This window comes from Psittacula echo (genome assembly GCF_963264785.1).
Source record: "Psittacula echo genome assembly, chromosome: 1".
NCBI lineage: Eukaryota > Metazoa > Chordata > Aves > Psittaciformes > Psittacidae > Psittacula > Psittacula echo.
The window spans coordinates 20,168,593-20,187,371 of NC_137735.1; the positions used below are offsets into that span (position 1 = coordinate 20,168,593).

Genomic DNA, 18,779 nt, shown 5'->3' on the forward strand with positions numbered 1-18,779 from the left:
TTCCAGAACTGCACACATGCAAAAATGGAAATGTTTCATTTGCTTATTCACTTTCTAGGGCTTCCTCAGGTCATAGTAATTGAACAGAAAAATAAGCTAATAGATATCAAAGCAGCCAGGTGCATGCACAGTCACTAATGATGTGACTGAAGCGGATAAACCCACGCTGAGAGGCAAAGAAAAGGGTTGGAGAATGAGGATATTTTACTGACAACAAATGAATGTGAAACTAAAATCATGGCAAGTTCAAAGCAAGCCTGGAAATTTGAACAGGAAAGTAAATTAACTTGGTCAAGAGCTTCCAGCCTTATTAGTTCTCTTCAATAGCATCCAGTAGATGCTAATTCAGGCAGGTCTTTAAACGTGTTTGACATTGCTTTGTTGATCCAATAAGTCAGCTGATTCTTATATGCTGTCTTTTCTAACAGGTATTACTTTGTTTTTCCCGAGATACATCTGTATTGGAGCACTTTACTTACAGTAGTGCCACCCCACCCAAATCATACATACGAGGTAAATGGAGTTGAGTTGTTTTTAAAAAAAAAGATTGTAGAGATGTAGTAGACTACATTTAAAAGAACATTTATAAATACTTCATATGTCCAGTTGACATCAGCACTGATTTTGTTATGACAGTTTAGAAGCTGATCACATGAAGGCCAGATTGCAATGTTCTTTTATTGTAGTTTTGTGTATATAATTCTCCAGTGTTTTACCAAAAAAAATTGAACACACAACTCTGACAATAATGGTAAACTCTTGACAGCATCTACCTTCATCAGAGCCAGAAATTTAAATGCACAACGTTGTCCTCTGCAACTTCAATAAATTTAGAACGGAAGTAATGATAGGATGTTATCTTCCCAAAGCAGTATACTTTGCGGATACTTGTAGACGGAAGCAGAACATGTTGCTGGAGAATTACGGGCTCTGTTGAAAGGTCTGGGAGAGTAGAGCTTTACCAAGCAGACTTACGCTGATTTTTGGTAAAGCATGGCGTCTTCCAGAGTGTTAGCTTACCGCTGGATTTTCTTTGGTTTAAGTTCTCACGTGAGTCTTTCTTAACAATCTTACTTGCCTTCTCTGCTAACTTCTCATGCTGCATCCAGACTCTTTTCTTGCTTCTTAGATCCTCACCTGCCTTGGCTTTACCCAGCGATTTCTAATTTTGTCTTCCTTCTTGAATTATTCAGCCATCCAGTCACCTTTTTTTTTTTTTACCTGTACCTTTACCTTCTGCATTCCACCAGTTTCTTTAGCCAAATGGGATCCCCATACCAAGTACTTTTTTTGAGCAGGACATGCTGGCAGTTTTCCTTTTTTTCTTCCTACTTCATTGCTTTTTTGGTCTTTCCTCTCTCTTTAACTGAATTAGGGACTTTACCTATTTCTTAAACAAGCAAAAGGCTCACCTGAGAGCAGAACAGCAGTAGGATCCCAGGTCTCCCTGGGCTCTCTGCTCAGGCAGCCATGGCAGCCCAGAAATGCAGTTATGGGGAACATCCTGCTTAGTCCTAGAAAAACCTGGGGAATGAAGTTGCTGAAATCTAAATCTCTGCTGAACCTGTGTAGTGTAAATCCAAAAGGCTTCTTGGTCCTATTTTTGTCTAATTTTCCAAGAGATGTGCTTCATGCTAAAAATACTCTCCTTCCAAATTACAGCTACTGGCTGTACAGCAAGGAAACTTTTGAAAGGAAAAGTGAAAAATATTTTTTAGTTTAATGAAACAACTGATTTCTGTAATTAGAAAATACTGGATTTTATTTTCATGGGGTAGTAGGCAAAGCTTCTCAGGGTAAATTTGAGTTTAATTCAGTCAATTCATGCTACAGGAAAATATCTTGCATCCAGATTCCATTGAACCTGACAAAAGTTCCCTGTACTAAATTCTTCTGCATAGAGTGAACAAATTACAGAGATCTAAAAAAACTCTGAATATTCTATGTTTTCATATAAATAATTACATTTTCTAGTTGAACTTTCTAATTTTAAAACTAAAATAATTAGTTTTTAATTAGTTGTAATTATGCTTAAAACCACTTATATTTCTAAATAAATGGTTTTATTTTTTAATAGTGGGTTTTAAATTATTAGGTTCTGTAGTTAAAATATGGTTAACTAATATAACATGTTCATTTTGAAGGGAAGATAAAAAGTTACATGGTCAGTCTGTACTATCTGTGATTGTCTAGACTTAATCTTTTGTATTCAACAGGTTACTTATATAGTTTTTTTGTTGTATCACAGTTATACCACCCATCTTTCCTCTCTGCTGCAGGCTTAATGAAGCCTTGAATATTTTTTTATCTGGTCTTAGATCTTTTTAAACACCTTTTCTGTGCCTAGGTCAGTCTGCCACAACATGTCAGATTTACGCCTTAACCTTATATCCTCATAGAGCTTCACTGGCTTCAAGGTTTGCAGCAAACACTTTTAGAGCTTCTAAGATACAGCCAGATAAAACCACTATGGGATAGCATTGCTGAAATCTTCCTCCTCTGTTTTGCTTTTTGTCATCCTCCCTTACTGATGCTGCATTTTAGGTTTATATCTAAAACTATACCTGTCCTATTGCATTTCTTGTTTGTTCTAAAGACTATAAAATGATCAATAATGTAATTAATTATGATTTTTATAACTAATAATCTACCTTTTTAATTTAAAATGTTATACCTCTTAACAGTTTAATCATATTTTAATTGTGTTTTGATGATTCACAGGAAAACTTGGAATGGAAGAATATGCCGTTTTTTATCCTCCAAATGGTAAGAATTATACTATTGCCTCCTCTAGTGGTAGATTGAAAAGATACAGGTTTGTGGCTTTTTTCCTCAAATACGTACTAACTTCTTCTATTACAAATTATGTTTTGCTGTTATTCTCTGAAATTCATTAATTTAAAGGAGTAAGATGGACTGAAGCTACTCCAAAAAAGCATTCAGGTTGGTGTTAGTATTCACATACAGAGTTTGTCTATGTGTGTGGGAAGGAGCAGGAAAACTTCTGGTGCAGCAGCTTGTATTCCAGTCTTGTATCACTACTTGGAGGATCTGAATGACACCTGCTGAAACTCTCTGACCCCCAGCTTTTCAGTACTCAAACATTTTCAAAAGTATTTTTCTTTCAAAATTTGTGTTCATTTTAAAAATTCATGTAATCTTAATGTTATTGCTTTTGCTGTTATTTCGATTATTAAAATTATTTTTTCAGCTCTTATTTTGACCATTTCAATCCGTGCCTCTTGAATCCTTTTTCTGGTTTTGCGCTGCATTTGCATTTTAAATTCAACCTCTTTGCTCTTGCTTTCAAGACAGTATGTTACCAGTCTTGCATCTGTATCTCTGGCCTTTTATGTCTTCGTGTCAGTCGTGCCACTTGTAACACATAGTTTTGTTCTTCTTTCTTTCATTTTTGCCTCCAAAATTCTCTGCAGCTTTGTAGCCGTGAAGCATTGTCCTTATGACCTTTTGCAAAAGCAGCTCCCTTTTACTGGTCCTATATGAAAATTAATGAATGGGAGCCAAGATCAGCTGGAAAGGAGAACTGTCATCATACAACTGCCAAGTGCTCTTGTACTATATGAATCACTAGAGGCCTTGGCCTCCTTTGTTCCAGCTCCCTCCTTGTCAGTACCTGACATTTACAGGTTGTCATTTATCTGAAATTAGGTTCTAATTTCAGCAAAACTTATATGTAGTAATGTCCTGGGTTCAGCAGGGGTAGTCAGGTTTTTTTCTCCTTCTTAGTAGCTGTTGCAGCACTGTGTTTTTGACTTTTGGCCTGGGAACAAAAAAAACTGATAACACTGATGTTTAGACTGACCAAGGACTTTGTGAGTCTCATGCTCTGCCAGGGAGGAGGAGGGGCCGGGAGGAAGCGGGGACAGGACACCTGACCCAGACTGGCCAAGGAGGTGTTCCATACCACAGCACGTCATGCCAGGGGATGTAACTGGGAGCTACCCGGAAGGGCACGTCCCCTTTTCGGTCGGGCTGTCTTTTCCGGCGGGCGGTATCGTATTCTCTTCCCTTGTTATTTCTCTTGTCGTTGTTATTGTTGGTGGCGGCAGTGGTGATTTGTGTTATACCTTAGTTGCTGGACTGTCTTTATCTCAACCCGTGGGAGCTGCATTCTTTTGATTCTCCTCCCCGTCCCTCCAGAAGCGGAGGGAAGAAGGGTGGGGGGGGGCAGTAGACTGCGTGGTTCTGATTTACAGCTTGGGCTTAAACCACGACAGTTCTATTTTGGCGCCCAACATGGGGCTCGAAGGGTTGAGATAACGACAGATCTGACCGGAGTGTGTGTAATCGTATTTGTGATAAGCATTCAGTGTTTTGGATTGATAGTCACTTGTCACAATGCTGATTTATTGGCTCTCAAAGTTGTTGTTTTTGATCTCACAGTCTCAATATGCTGTAGGTTACTTAGAGCCGGTATTTGCTGTGTTAGTGTTTTTCAAGTGTGGGGCTTGGGCTAAGGTTATTGTCTCATTATATTTTATGGTAATGACTTGTAATACAATAGAAAAATTGATCATGAAACTGATCTGGCTTATGTTCCCAGTGTGGTCACCACCTTTATACTTTGGGAGGTATATAATACAAATGCTTAGCAACTATACATCTTTTTTCTCCTTCCTGGGTGGTCAACCTATGAAGGAGACATTCTTTTACCCTCCCAGTGCCCCTTCCAGACCGTTTACAGCATCGTTTGAGAGTTTTGAAGTTTTTGAGTGGCCTTTTAATATTGTTGAGACCTGTTTGCTGATTGTGATGGGGGTCACCATGTTGGCACGCATACAGAGTGTGTTTTGTCCACAACCATTACGTCTGATCTCAAGAGTTAAGCAGAGTCGGGTTTGGGCCTTGTCTGGGGTTAGACGACAAAATAGGGGGACCGAGAGATTTTCCCCAAGGCTGGACAGCCATGAGTGGCAGGGTGTGTGGGATAGTATGGGCAAGTATCTAGGTCAGTGGGCCCCTCCAGTGTTTTGGAACTTCACCACCGAACAAGTGCAAAATCCAGAAGAATTAGTAAAACACTTAAATGAGGTGTGCTGTCATCCTGGTCATACCAGAGAGGGACAAATCATGTCAACGTGCTGGGGCTTGGCCTATGCTTACCGGGCCTTGTTCAACACTATCCAGCACCTTCAAAAGGAAAGAAATGTCCCTGGATCTGAGGGCGAAGCAACAGACAGCGCAGTTACTCCAGCTCCGAGCACAGCAGCTACACCACCCCTAGCAACAAGTACAGCCACTACTCAAACTTCGACTGCAACAGACAGTGCAGCTACCCCAGTGACAAGTACAGCCGCTACTCAAACTTCAACTGCAACAGACAGCGAAGCTACCCCAGCTCCAACCACAGCAGCTACACCACCCCCCGTGACAGGTACAGTTGCTACTCAAAGCACAGTGATAATGACTGCAGCTAAACCAGAGGACCAATTCGTACCAATATCGATTGCCCCCATACACAAGAGAAAAAGCAAAAAAGAGGCAAGAAGGGTGAAGCAAGATGAAGAAGAAGAAGAAGAAGAAGAAGAAGAGGTGACTTCTCGACCTCGGACCTCAACCGAGCTACGGAATATGCGAAAAGATTTCACCCGTCAACCAGGGGAGCACATCATCACCTGGTTGCTACGATGCTGGGACAATGGGGCCGATGGTCACGAACTAGGAGGTATGGAAGCCAAGCAGCTGGGATCACTTGCTAGAGAAGGGGGAATTGACAAAGCAATTGCAAGAGAGAAAAAGTCCCTCAGTCTTTGGAGGCGGCTCTTGGCAGCTGTGAAAGAAAGGTTTCCATACAAGGATGATGTTACGAGTCGTTCGGCCAAGTGGACTACTTTAGACAAAGGCATCCAGTCTCTGAGGGAATCAGCCATCGTAGAGATGATCTATCACACCAAACCGAATAACGGAGATATACCCATAGACCCAGATGAAGTCGAATGTACACGACCCATGTGGCGAAAACTTACACGGAATGCACCGTCATCATATGCCCATTCATTGGCAACAGTAACCTGGGGTGACATAGTAACACCAACAGTGGATGAAATGATTCACAAACTCCGAGAGTTCGAAGACAATCTCACCCCTTCCATCATCTCAGCTGTGGAAAAACTGTCCCAGGATCTCAAACAATTGAGGGACGATCTATCTGATTTATCCAGCTCCTCACGTGTACCAACATACGTCTCAGCTGTTAACAAAAGACGTCCTATTGTTCAAGACAGAAGATATAGAAGGCAAACACCACGGGCCACCCTATGGTTTTACCTGCGGGATCATGGAGAAGACATGACGAAGTGGGATGGAAAACCTACTTCAGCTTTGGAGGAACGGGTGCATGAATTGAAAATAGGAACAAGGGTCAAGACTAATCATCCCATGAGAGCTGCAGCTTCAGTCTCTGGTGAGCAGGTTCCCAGATGGAGCGGAAGAGCTGATTTTACTCCAGCTCCTGTGATAACGAAGAATAATCCCTTTCAACACGACTTAGGTGTCCAACGTTGTGATGACTGTTAGAGGGACCCTGCCTCTAGCCAGGTGAAGGTAGGGGACAATCGGATTTACTGGACTGTGTGGGTCAGATGGCCTGGCACATCAGTCCCGCAGAAGTATAAAGCTCTCGTAGATACCGGTGCACAGTGTACCCTGATGCCGTCAAGCTGTCAAGGGGTGGAACCCATCTATATCTCTGGAGTGACAGGAGGATCCCAAGAGTTGACTGTACTGGAGGCTGAGATCAGCCTGACTGGAAGGAAATGGCAAAAGCACCCCATTGTGACTGGTCCAGGGGCTCCATGCATCCTCGGCATAGATTACCTCAGGAGAGGGTACTTCAAAGACCCAAAAGGGTACCGGTGGGCTTTTGGTATTGCTGCTTTGGAGACTGAGGAAAATGAACAGCTGTCCACCTTGCCTGGTCTCTCAGAGGATCCCTCTGTTGTGGGGTTGCTGAAGGTCGAAGAACAACAAGTGCCAATCGCAACCACAACAGTGCACCGGTGGCAGTATCGCACCAACCGAGACTCCCTGATTCCCATCCATAAACTGATCCGTAGTCTGGAGAGTCAGGGAGTGATCAGCAGGACCCGCTCACCCTTTAATAGCCCCATATGGCCAGTGCAAAAGTCTAATGGAGAGTGGAGACTAACAGTAGACTATCGTGGCCTGAATGAAGTCACACCACCATTGAGTGCTGCCGTACCGGACATGCTAGAACTTCAGTATGAACTGGAGTCAAAGGCAGCCAAGTGGTATGCCACGATTGATATTGCCAATGCATTCTTCTCAATTCCTTTGGCAGCAGAGTGCAGGCCACAGTTTGCTTTTACTTGGAGGGGCGTCCAGTACACTTGGAACCGACTGCCCCAGGGGTGGAAACACAGCCCTACCATCTGCCATGGACTGATCCAGAATGCACTGGAACAGGGGCAAGCTCCAGAACACCTGCAGTACATTGATGACATTATTGTGTGGGGTGATACAGCGGAAGAAGTCTTTGAGAAAGGGAGGAAAATAATCCAAATCCTGCTGAAAGCTGGTTTTGCCATAAAACGGAGTAAGGTCAAGGGACCTGCACAGGAGATTCAATTTTTGGGAATAAAATGGCAAGATGGACGTCGCCAGATCCCTACAGATGTGATCAACAAAATAACAGCAATGTCTCCACCAACTAATAAGAAAGAAACAGAAGCTTTCTTGGGTGCTGTGGGGTTCTGGAGAATGCACATCCCAAATTACAGTTCGATTGTAAGCCCTCTCTATCATGTAACCCGGAAGAAGAATGATTTTAAATGGGGCCCTGAGCAACAACAAGCCTTTGAGCAAATTAAACGTGAGATAGTTCATGCAGTAGCCCTTGGACCAGTCCGGAATGGGCCAGATGTAAAAAATGTACTGTACACCGCAGCCGGGGAGAATGGTCCTACCTGGAGCCTCTGGCAGAAAGCTCCAGGGGAGACTCGAGGTCGACCCCTCGGCTTTTGGAGTCGGGGATACAAAGGATCTGAGGCCAGCTATACCCCACCTGAGAAAGAGATACTGGCAGCCTATGAAGGGGTTCAAGCTGCTTCGGAGGTGATTGGCACTGAAGCACAGCTCCTCCTGGCACCCCGGTTGCCCGTTCTGGGCTGGATGTTCAAAGGCAGGGTCTCCTCTACACATCATGCAACCGATGCGACATGGAGTAAATGGGCTGCACTAATTACACAACGAGCTCGAATAGGAAATCCCAGTCGTCCAGGCATTCTAGAAGTCATCATGGACTGGCCAGAGGGCAAAGATTTTGGAATGTCACCAGAGGAGGAGGTGATGCGTGCTGAAGAGGCCCCACCATATAATAAACTATCAGAAAGTGAAAAGCAGTATGCCTTGTTTACTGATGGGTCCTGCCGTATCGTGGGAAAACATCGGAGATGGAAGGCAGCTGTATGGAGTCCTCAACGACAAGTTGCAGAAACCGCTGAAGGAGAGGGTGAATCGAGTCAGTTTGCCGAGGTGAAAGCCATCCAGCTGGCCCTGGACATTGCTGAACGAGAAAAGTGGCCAGTACTTTATCTCTATACTGACTCATGGATGGTGGCAAATGCCCTGTGGGGGTGGTTGCAGCAATGGAAGCAGAGCAACTGGCAATGCAGAGGTAAACCCATCTGGGCTGCTGCACTGTGGCAAGATATCGCTGCCCGGGTGCAGAACCTGGTGGTGAAGGTACGCCATGTAGACGCCCATGTACCCAAGAGTCGGGCCACTGAGGAACACCAGAACAACCAACAAGTGGATAAAGCTGCTAAGATTGAAGTGGCTCAGATGGACTTAGATTGGCAACATAAAGGTGAATTATTTTTGGCCCGGTGGGCCCATGACACTTCAGGTCATCAGGGCAGAGATGCAACATACAGATGGGCCCGTGATCGAGGGGTGGACTTAACAATGGACACTATTGCCCGGGTTATTCATGAGTGTGAAACATGTGCTGCAATTAAACAACCCAAACGGTTAAAGCCTCTTTGGTATGGAGGACGATGGCTGAAGTATAAATATGGGGAGGCCTGGCAAATTGACTATATCACACTCCCACCAACCCGCCACGGCAAGCGCCATGTGCTTACCATGGTGGAAGCAACCACCGGATGGCTGGAAACATACGCTGTGCCCCATGCCACTGCCCGGAACACTACCCTGGGCCTTGAGAACCAGATTTTGTGGCGACATGGCACCCCAGAAAGAATTGAATCAGACAATGGGACTCATTTCCGGAATAACCTTATAGACACTTGGGCCAAAGAGCATGGCATTGAGTGGGTATATCACATCCCCTACCATGCACCAGCCTCTGGGAAAATCGAACGGTATAATGGGCTGTTAAAAACTACACTGAGAGCAATGGGTGGGGGAACTTTCAAGCATTGGGATACACACTTACCAAAGGCCACCTGGTTGGTCAACACCAGAGGATCTGCCAACAGGGCTGGCCAAGCACAGTCAGAACTTTTACATATTGTAGAGGGGGACAAAGTTCCTGTGGTGCACATGAAGAATTTGCTGGGGAAGACAGTCTGGGTTATTCCTGCTTCAGGTAAAGGCAAACCCACTCGTGGGATTGCTTTTGCTCAGGGACCTGGATATACTTGGTGGGTAATGCGGGAAGATGGGGAAGTCCGATGCGTACCTCAAGGGGATTTGATTTTAGGGGAAAACAGACAATGAACTCAATTGTACGCTGTTGCCTGCTATAGCCCATCAACTAGAAGTCTGCAGGGCACCAGCGACTGGCTCTGACTTCCCTCCGACCATCATCCCAACAGAGAATGAACTTTGATAGAACCGGACGAGTTCTACAGTAAAGGAATGATCAGCATCAGCAGGCAACGATCCAACACTGCACACAGCTTCTTCTGCCCTGAAAGACTGTGCCAAGAGATGGAGCCCAACATCATGGACCGAATGGACTCAGTAGCTTTATAGGAATTGGTCCGTGCACTAAGCTAACAGTGCACTGAGATGAGAGTGAGGGTATATGGAAAATGTGAGATCTGAGCATGACGTGAATGGTATGGAACAAGGGGTGGATACTGTCCTGGGTTCAGCAGGGGTAGTCAGTTTTTTTTCTCCTTCTTAGTAGCTGTTGCAGCACTGTGTTTTTGACTTTTGGCTTGGGAACAAAAAACTGATAACACTGATGTTTAGACTGACCAAGGACTTTGTGAGTCTCATGCTCTGCCAGGGAGGAGGAGGGGCCGGGAGGAAGCGGGGACAGGACACCTGACCCAGACTGGCCAAGGAGGTGTTCCATACCACAGCACGTCATGCCAGGGGATGTAACTGGGAGCTACCCGGAAGGGCACGTCCCCTTTTCGGTCGGGCTGTCTTTTCCGGCGGGCGGTATCGTATTCTCTTCCCTTGTTATTTCTCTTGTCGTTGTTATTGTTGGTGGCGGCAGTGGTGATTTGTGTTATACCTTAGTTGCTGGACTGTCTTTATCTCAACCCGTGGGAGCTGCATTCTTTTGATTCTCCTCCCCGTCCCTCCAGAAGCGGAGGGAAGAAGGGTGGGGGGGGGCAGTAGACTGCGTGGTTCTGATTTACAGCTGGGGCTTAAACCACGACAAGTAACTTCACGGAAACAGAGCCTTACTTGGCTTTCTAGGAGCTATAGCATGTGTTTAAGCATGTAGTTGGTTGTACTGAAGTAAGTGATACAATTCCTGTACTTAAATATTTACAAGATTTAGATCTAAGGCTGCAGGTACCATTACAAGGAAATACTTTATTCCTGTGGTAGATAGAATACAATCTAGAAACTTAGGGGGGGAAATGCATTTTTTTTTTACATGGATAAAGGAAATATGAAAGAACAAAAAAGAATTATTTTTGTTTTGTAGGTGTAATTCCTTTCCATGGCTTTTCTATGTATGGTAAGTGTGATTCTCATAAACTCTTAAAACCATTGTATCATGTTGCAGTTTAAACATGTATTTTTCTGCAACTTTTCCACTTGCATGTATCTGTTTCTTTGTGTATGAAGACTGTTCTATATAATTTAAAAATTCCAAGCTGTTTCTATTTACTTACATTACAGCTCGCTACCTTGTGGGAGTTCCTTCTTTGAGAGATAATAGCTGAGTTGTACATCTTAATGTATGTGAATAGAGGGGTACAGTTTGTTGACAGAATGCTGTTTTCTTGTGTTTCACTTCGGGTAGAACATGTTACCTGTGAAAAGAGTTCTTAAAAAAATGAACTATGTGAAAGGCCTGTTGCTGTATCCATTTGCCTACAACAGGTGTTAAAGGAAGATTAAATAATAGAGTGGTTGCTACTTTACTGCACAACTCAACTCAAGTATCAACAAGATTTCTAGGAAAAGAGCAGAAAAATCTCCTCAGGTCTCAGAGGTGACAAGGCAGAGATAGCCCAACAAATTCAGACTGTTACAGCTTTTCAGCGTTTTCCTTAGATTGATGAAAGGTGTTTGTGGGAACACAGAGCAAACAAATTTTAAGATTATACTTAAAATGCTACATTTTGCTATTAATAATGTTTAATGATGACATCATCATTAAAACCAGGCAACTAAATATGAAACACGAATTTGAACCCTAGTAGGGAATCTTAAGTCTATGAGGTAGTGAACAGCGTAGTTACAAACTCTTCCTTAGGTACTCAGTAGGGGGCTTTTGCTCTTTCTGTGTGAAACTGCTTTTCAAAATGTTTGGATTTGGCTTTGCCCTTGAGAACAGTGTCTCTCAAACTGAGTGGGAGCTGCTTCCCTCGTCCTGTCCTCTCTTTTTGCAAGGGCTCAGAATATGCTGCTTGTGAGTAGGAGGGAGGCTGGAAAACAAAGCAGCAGAAATACAGTAGTGTCACTTCAGGCTGTGGGTGCAGTAGCTGGGGACAAGCAGAGCATCCTGTGTACTCCATGCTAGGAGGAAGTATCTGGGTCCTTATGTAAATCCTGTACCCTTTTGTATGTTTGCATGCATATGCTCATAGGGTGTCAACTATCGGGCACTGTTCTGTTATCCTCCTGGTCTTCATGTACATACGCATGCTGCCAAATCTTCCACCTCCATCTTCAATCTAGTAACACCCTCTGCTTTTCTTACCCCTATGTAAATACACATTTCTGTGAGCATCTCACCTTACCTTAGCACCTCACCTGTCATACACACCACTATTTTCTATTAAGCCACCTTCTCTGAGATATATATATGTGAAAATGAATTCACACATGCATACACCTCTGTGTGTGTGTGTGTGTATAGACATATGTAAAGGTGCATATATCTATGTTCATATGTATACATATGTATGCAGACAAATGTATCCACATCCCTAGCTTTGTGTAAATAAAACTGGAAGGAAAGGTGAATGTAGAGACAGAGACTGTGAGCTTATTAGAATGTAAGCTGTCATCCATAGCGAATGCACCTCTAAAATGGAGCAGGAGATGTGATGAGTAGACAGATAAAAAGTCTGTTTACAGAAATGTATATAGAAGAACTGTCTGTGAAACATACATTGAATGAATGGAGTAGCAATCAGAAGGAACTGATTATGTTTGTGCAGCATACGCATACAACAGATTTATCTATATGACGAACTTTTACAAAAACAAGAAAAGGACTGATTGAAAAAAAGTTTGAGAACTTCTCCTTGAGAATTGCTGCTTTACAAGTGTAGCCAACTCTTATCTTGAATCAGATAAACTAAAATACTTCTAAACTGTAAACTACCAAATGTCCATGGTTTTCAGATCTTACAAGAAATAAACAGGTCTCTATATCAGTCTGTGATATTTATGTGGTTATTGTAGCAACCAAAAGCTATATTTTGTATTTTGTTTTTCACAACATCCATTTGCAAGCAGTAAACTTATTCCACTCTTACAAATGGGGAACCAATTTGAAGACGGTCACTAGCCAAAGGGCACATTGGAAGTTACAGATGGTTGAATCAAAAACTTGCACTGCTCAACATACCGTTGCCTTACAGCCCAGGGAAGTTTCCTTAAGGCATATTCCTTATTGCTTTGGAAGCAAACACTGTAGTAAGCAGGTTCTACTTAGTTTAGATTCTTGAAATATATAGAACTATTACCTAGAATGTACTTCTTTTCTTTACTGTTTACATCAAATGATAGATATAAAAGACTTCTTTCTAAATAATTGGGTTTGTATTGTGTTTGTAAATTGTACTACTATAAATTACTTGGTTTTTCCTCATACTTCATGCACTTAATCATTGAACTCTTTTAGCAGTTTACAGTGTTGAGTCAATTATAATTCTTTTATCCTTTCAGTTGCTCCACTTTGTTTTCTGTACCATGAACCTTCCAAATTGTATCAGATATTCCGTGAGATGTATGTGCGTTTTTTCTTCAGACTCCATTCCATCTCTTCTCATCCCTCTGTAAGTTCATTAGGAATTAAAACCCACTCACTTGATACTCTGTTTGCTATGGAACAATAATGTACAGTGACATGATTTTCTATGTGATTGAAATATATCCTTTTAAATATAATAACATATTTCAGGCAAGCTTGGAAAAATTATTAGGTAAATCCAGGTTTGATACTTTGGTTTTCTACGTCAATGTTAGTCTTTGCTATAGAATATTATGTAATTTAAAATAGTACAGTTCTCAGTTTTCTAAGGGTTTGGAGTTTTTTTTCTGAGTCAAGTCTTTATGTAATAGGTTTCTGAGGTTCTGGAAGTCACATGAGTTCATACTCACTTCCATTTTAATCAATGACATGTAAGTGCACATTTAAGTATTTTCCAGGGTAGAGGGCTTAAAATCTAGTCAGATATTGCTTCAGTGATATCATGTTAACGTCTGTTTCTTTATCTCAAGTACCTTAGTGTGATAGCAAGTGCTTTTTAGCACTACTAGATGACTTTAAATAATTTGGTTATGTTTATGACCAAGACCAGCTCTCTTGAATATAAGACAAATGTAGAAATTGGTTTATCTTCTATTTTTGAACAACAAAATATAGTAATTTTTTTTCTCCCTAACAAATTGCTGAATAGTTATAGCATGCTTTGAAAATGTTTCCTGGCTAAAAGAAATTAATTTCCTGGTTAATCCTTTCCTTGATATACCATTTCAAGGCTGTGCATACCCAGTCATTGCAGAGAAATGGAGAGAACAGGAATATATTTATTTTCATGGTGACTAGTAACAGAAATTTTAAAATGGGTTTGCATTTAACTTTTTTCTAGTTATCCCTATTGCTGGTTTCGTTTTCGGTTGTCAGATACTCTTTCTCTCATCCTCTGTTTTTTAGTGCAACTGTGGTTTATTTCATCAAGGTGGAAATGTTTCAAGTAGGTCATATTATAATAACCCACTAAGTACTTAGACCTTGACATACAAATACCATAAGTAACTTAGAGTTGAAAGGGACTATCACAACATATTATGTTCCTAATATATAAATGAAATTGTAGGAGCAAGCCTTTAGTGACTGAAGGCATTAGAACTGCTTGTGCACTGTCTACCTAAGCTGTGTATTATATCATTAATAGTGTTTTATTGCTTCAGTTAACAATTCATGTATACTTACGTGCTGATACTGTTTTCTCAGATTTGACAGGATGAGTGTTAGTATTCAGGATATGATCTTGTTTTGTTAGGGCATTGTATCGTTGTGTTTGCTGTTTGAAACTCTTCTACAAACCCATCTGCCCCAGCTCTTTTATCACCTTCGAGAAATTGGGGCTCAGCCGTAAGTACTTCCTTCTGACTTGCTACAGATGTTGCAGATTCATTGCTCTGAAAATGCTGTTCTGTGGTATTTTGATTTTAAATATATGGGAAATTACTTGAAAGTGCAAACATTGATGTGCCATTTTTCCTTAAAAGTCAGTTGGAGTCCTTTTTCTAACATTTGTGTGAGTTGTGCATTTCTTCTGTATGTTCTGTGGAAAAGGGAGAACTGCTCTGGGAAATGCTGCATTATTCAGCTAAGTTTCAGTTATTCGTGTCAGATCTGGTGGAGCTAAGTGACTTATTTCCTTACATAGGGAATATACAGAAGACACAGAGATGTGTTAATTACAGCAGAAGCTACTGGAAGGGGAGAGAACAAGATGCTGTCATTCTGTAGTGTACTCATGGCACCAAGTGCAATAGAACCTGAAAATCTTGCTGTTACAATTGTTACCTATCATAATAGTACAATAGCAGAAAGGATGAAACATTCGGGGTGGTAATAGGTGAGGATCCCTCTAATGTGATTATTCGGTCAGAATATTTTAATATCAGTACTTTATCAAGTAAGATGCTAAATAGTTTTCTGATGGCTGTTGCAAAGGACAATATTGATAATTAAAGCAGCAAGGGAAAATTGCTATTCTTCCTGGAAGAGAAATGCAGAATAATAATAAATATTTTCAGTTTATAGAGGATCTGTCTGATCATTATGGGAGACAAATATAATATCTGTTGTTTATCACTTTTTTTGCAGGCTACGAATTTCATTTAAATGGATGGTACGAGCATTTTCTGGTTATTTAGCTACAGATCAGCTCTTACTTCTGTGGGACAGGATCCTGGGATACAACTCTTTAGAAATTCTTGCTGGTAATATAGAATTATTTTTGCAAAACATGTTGAGTCCAGGTGGATATATATGTTGCTCTTTGAATGCTGAAAGCAAATTACATACATGTCAGAGTATAACTTTTAGAAAACTAGAATTGCATAAGTACTCCATCTCTAGCAAAATATGGGAGGTATTTTACCGCTAAGTGCTCTCTGAACAGAACACAAGATGATCTCCCAGCTTCAGTGGTAACATAAATGAGTTCATCACCTTTCACAAAATAACACAATTCATGTTCCTCATGTCTGGCAAGTACTGCTTCAGTACTTACAGCAATTGAGAGTCCCCCTGGGTTTTTTTTTTATTTCTTCTTTTGAAGTCCCATCTTTTAAGAGACTTTGAAGGTTTTGTAGTTTTTTTAATAAAGGAAATATTGTCCCAGGATTTAGGCAAGGTTTAAGATGGGGTTCTAAAGAAGACATGTATCTTCAGTTGGATCAGTTTTTATATACAAAGTAGGTAAATAGAAGAGAAAATGGTTTGGTTATGTTTGCATGTATAAGACACCTATGTAGAGAGTATAATTATACAAGATAGTACAAAATAAATTAACTTTTTTATGTTACATAATACAAATGAAATATTGCTATTTAAATACATTAAAATTATTTGTTTAGAAATCAACTAATTGTAAACCACCTTGTCCTTTTTAATTAAAAGCTATTCATCTTAAACTCCAGCTTTTTCACTCAGACTTTTCTGAAAGAATGTTGTGTTTTTCCTGTCTGGTTTGAAGAGTGGCCAATGAAACTCAGCCACAGTCATCCATTGTATATTATTCCTCAGAATCAAAATAATTAAGAGAGTAAGAATTGGTATTTTACCTACAATATTAATCCTAACCAGGTCAGCAACTTAAATATTGGGCATTTTCTTTCAGTCCTGGCAGCTGCTGTGTTTGCTTTCCGAGCAGTCAACCTGATGGAGGTGACATCACTGGCTGCAGCTGAAGTAAGGATAAGTTTCATTTGGAGGAGATCGAAATAGTTTCTGATGCTTTGCCAACAAGAGTAACTTAAGCTTCATATGGCACGTGGTACATAGTACAAATCTTTCTGCCTAAATTCTTACCTTAGATAAAAAACTAAGGAAATTGTGAATGTGCAGTACACAACACTGCTGTTCTGGAGTAAAAGGGAATCAAATAGTATATTTGCTACAAAAATGCAGTGTTATCAAATCATTTTGTACAATTAGGGTTTTTTTCTAATTTTATATATGATCTGTGTTTGTGGGTTATGTTTTTTTTTAAATATTGTAGAGGCTTGTACCTCTTTTCCTTTCTCAGTATGTTTTAATGTAGTTCCTTCTATGCTTTTTCATATTACCAAGATTTAGCAAGATTACTTATGTCAATATTGAACCTGAAATTTCACTGTGAGTACTGTCATGGGAAATGAAGAAAATTCAGTCAGTAAGATGAAGATTATTATTGTTTATGTATAGTAATTTGTCAAAATACTTTTTTTTTTTTTTTTTTTTTTTTTTCAAAAATCTGGTGGTGTATTTTGGTTTTTTTGAACTTTGAGATCTTGTGATGAATTTATTTTTGTTTCAAACATACTTTCATAAGAAGAAATTGACTATTTGAGTCATTACATTGGACTTACTTCACAAGTACTAGCCAAGCCACAGGATAAGGATTCTTAATTCCCAATTATTTTTAGAAGCAAGTTGAAATGTTAAACCCCTTATTCACCCATGATGCCATGTATATTTGAAGTAAGGCTAAAGGCTAAAATAAAGTTTCTTGGTTTATATGCATAAATATATTTTTCTTTGAAATGTTAAAATGAAAAATAATGTAATAGGACCCTAACATGAAACAGCATAATTTTTTCCTAGCCAGGTCTGAGTCTAATTATTAGTAGTATTGTAGTCAGTATTTTAATCTTTTTCTGACTTCCTGACTTGCTTTAAAGAAATTCGATTCAAATGTCAAGTTTAAACAGCCTTTTTGGTTTTTATCCTAGGCTGTACTTGCTGACCTTTCAACCCTGAAAGTTATGCCTCTTCTTCAGATCTTCTTGTTTGCTACAGTCACTTGATCTGCTTCAGCCATACTGGTACCACAATTTCGGCCTTTCTTGAGAAGCTAATCATCAACTATGCAATATCTGCATAAAACCAAAATTAAGCTGTATGTACAATATTAGTTTAGAAATCATGACCTTAAATTTTTCTAACTGAAAACAGTAATTTTGCACATGAGTGTGGGCAGTGCATGCTACTGAATTTCACCAGAGCAGCAATGGTTATTACTGTACATTGAGAATGATTACCTGTGCAACTAAACAATATGAATCAGTGTCTAAAATGCATGTAATATTAAATTAAATAAAGTAAATGTAATTTGTGATCTGAGTTCTGTGATGTTAATGTTGGAGTCCTGAAAGCTCTCTTTTAATATGAAATTACTTTTTCAAGCTCTCAGAGGATACCAGCTCAAATACTGTCAATTGAGAAAATTAAGATACTTTTAACTTGTAAGAATTTTTTATCATTTTCTAAGAAAAAGATAGGATCATGCGCCAGTTCTGTTATCTCTGATTTATAATCTTCTCAGAAATTTTCTCCATGTTCTTTCTCATGTTAGCTACTTCTGCTATTCTTTTCGTATACAGAGATGTAGTCACACATTCCCCATTTATCTTCAGTTAGGTATACAGCTATCTCAGGCGTCTTCTAAAAAGTCCTACCCAGCATCCCATCAAAGGTCCCGTGTCATAAAATATGTTCCCTGCAGAGAAGGCCTGAGCATAGCTTCCTTCAGAGCTTGTTGGAGCCAGTCCTTGCATGAGCCAAAATATTCTCCTTGAGAACAGTGCCAAGAGTCCTTTCGCCGTGCCCCACACCCTCTTTGGAAGAGCAGTGCTAGGCCTTGGCCAGTTTTCCAGTCTCTCTGATTCAACAGCTCAGTCTTCAGTTCAGAATCCAAACTCATTGATGTGTGATGGATTGTCACTACACGGTCAGGCTGGCTCGTTGTCTCTTGCAATCGTACCTTTTTGTGAGGTCTTCCAGCTTTTTCCACTGATTTGTTTAATAACAAAGTTGGAATCTGATTTGGTAAAGCATATTTTAATACCTGAAGAAGGATCAAAATCAAAGAACATAATGGGTCATACAGCCACTGCCATAGGACTTTTAT

General features: G+C 40.5%; 1 protein-coding gene across 2 annotated transcripts in view; it reads left to right on the forward strand.

Moving 5' to 3' along the window:
• Positions 1 to 17,744, forward strand: part of TBC1D19 (TBC1 domain family member 19) — a gene marked incomplete at its 5' end in the record, with an annotated part of 56,017 nt that extends 38,273 nt beyond the window's left edge. For both annotated transcript variants that reach the window (XM_080623218.1, XM_080623219.1), the window contains 8 exons: positions 429 to 513; positions 2,722 to 2,766; positions 10,898 to 10,930; positions 13,318 to 13,427; positions 14,658 to 14,749; positions 15,491 to 15,606; positions 16,509 to 16,579; positions 17,602 to 17,744. In XM_080623218.1, the coding sequence (XP_080479344.1) occupies positions 429 to 513; positions 2,722 to 2,766; positions 10,898 to 10,930; positions 13,318 to 13,427; positions 14,658 to 14,749; positions 15,491 to 15,606; positions 16,509 to 16,579; positions 17,602 to 17,676 (627 nt within the window). In that variant the 3' untranslated portion in view covers positions 17,677 to 17,744. The remainder of the gene's footprint in view (positions 1 to 428; positions 514 to 2,721; positions 2,767 to 10,897; positions 10,931 to 13,317; positions 13,428 to 14,657; positions 14,750 to 15,490; positions 15,607 to 16,508; positions 16,580 to 17,601) is intronic.
• Between the last annotated feature and the right edge of the window lie 1,035 nt (positions 17,745 to 18,779).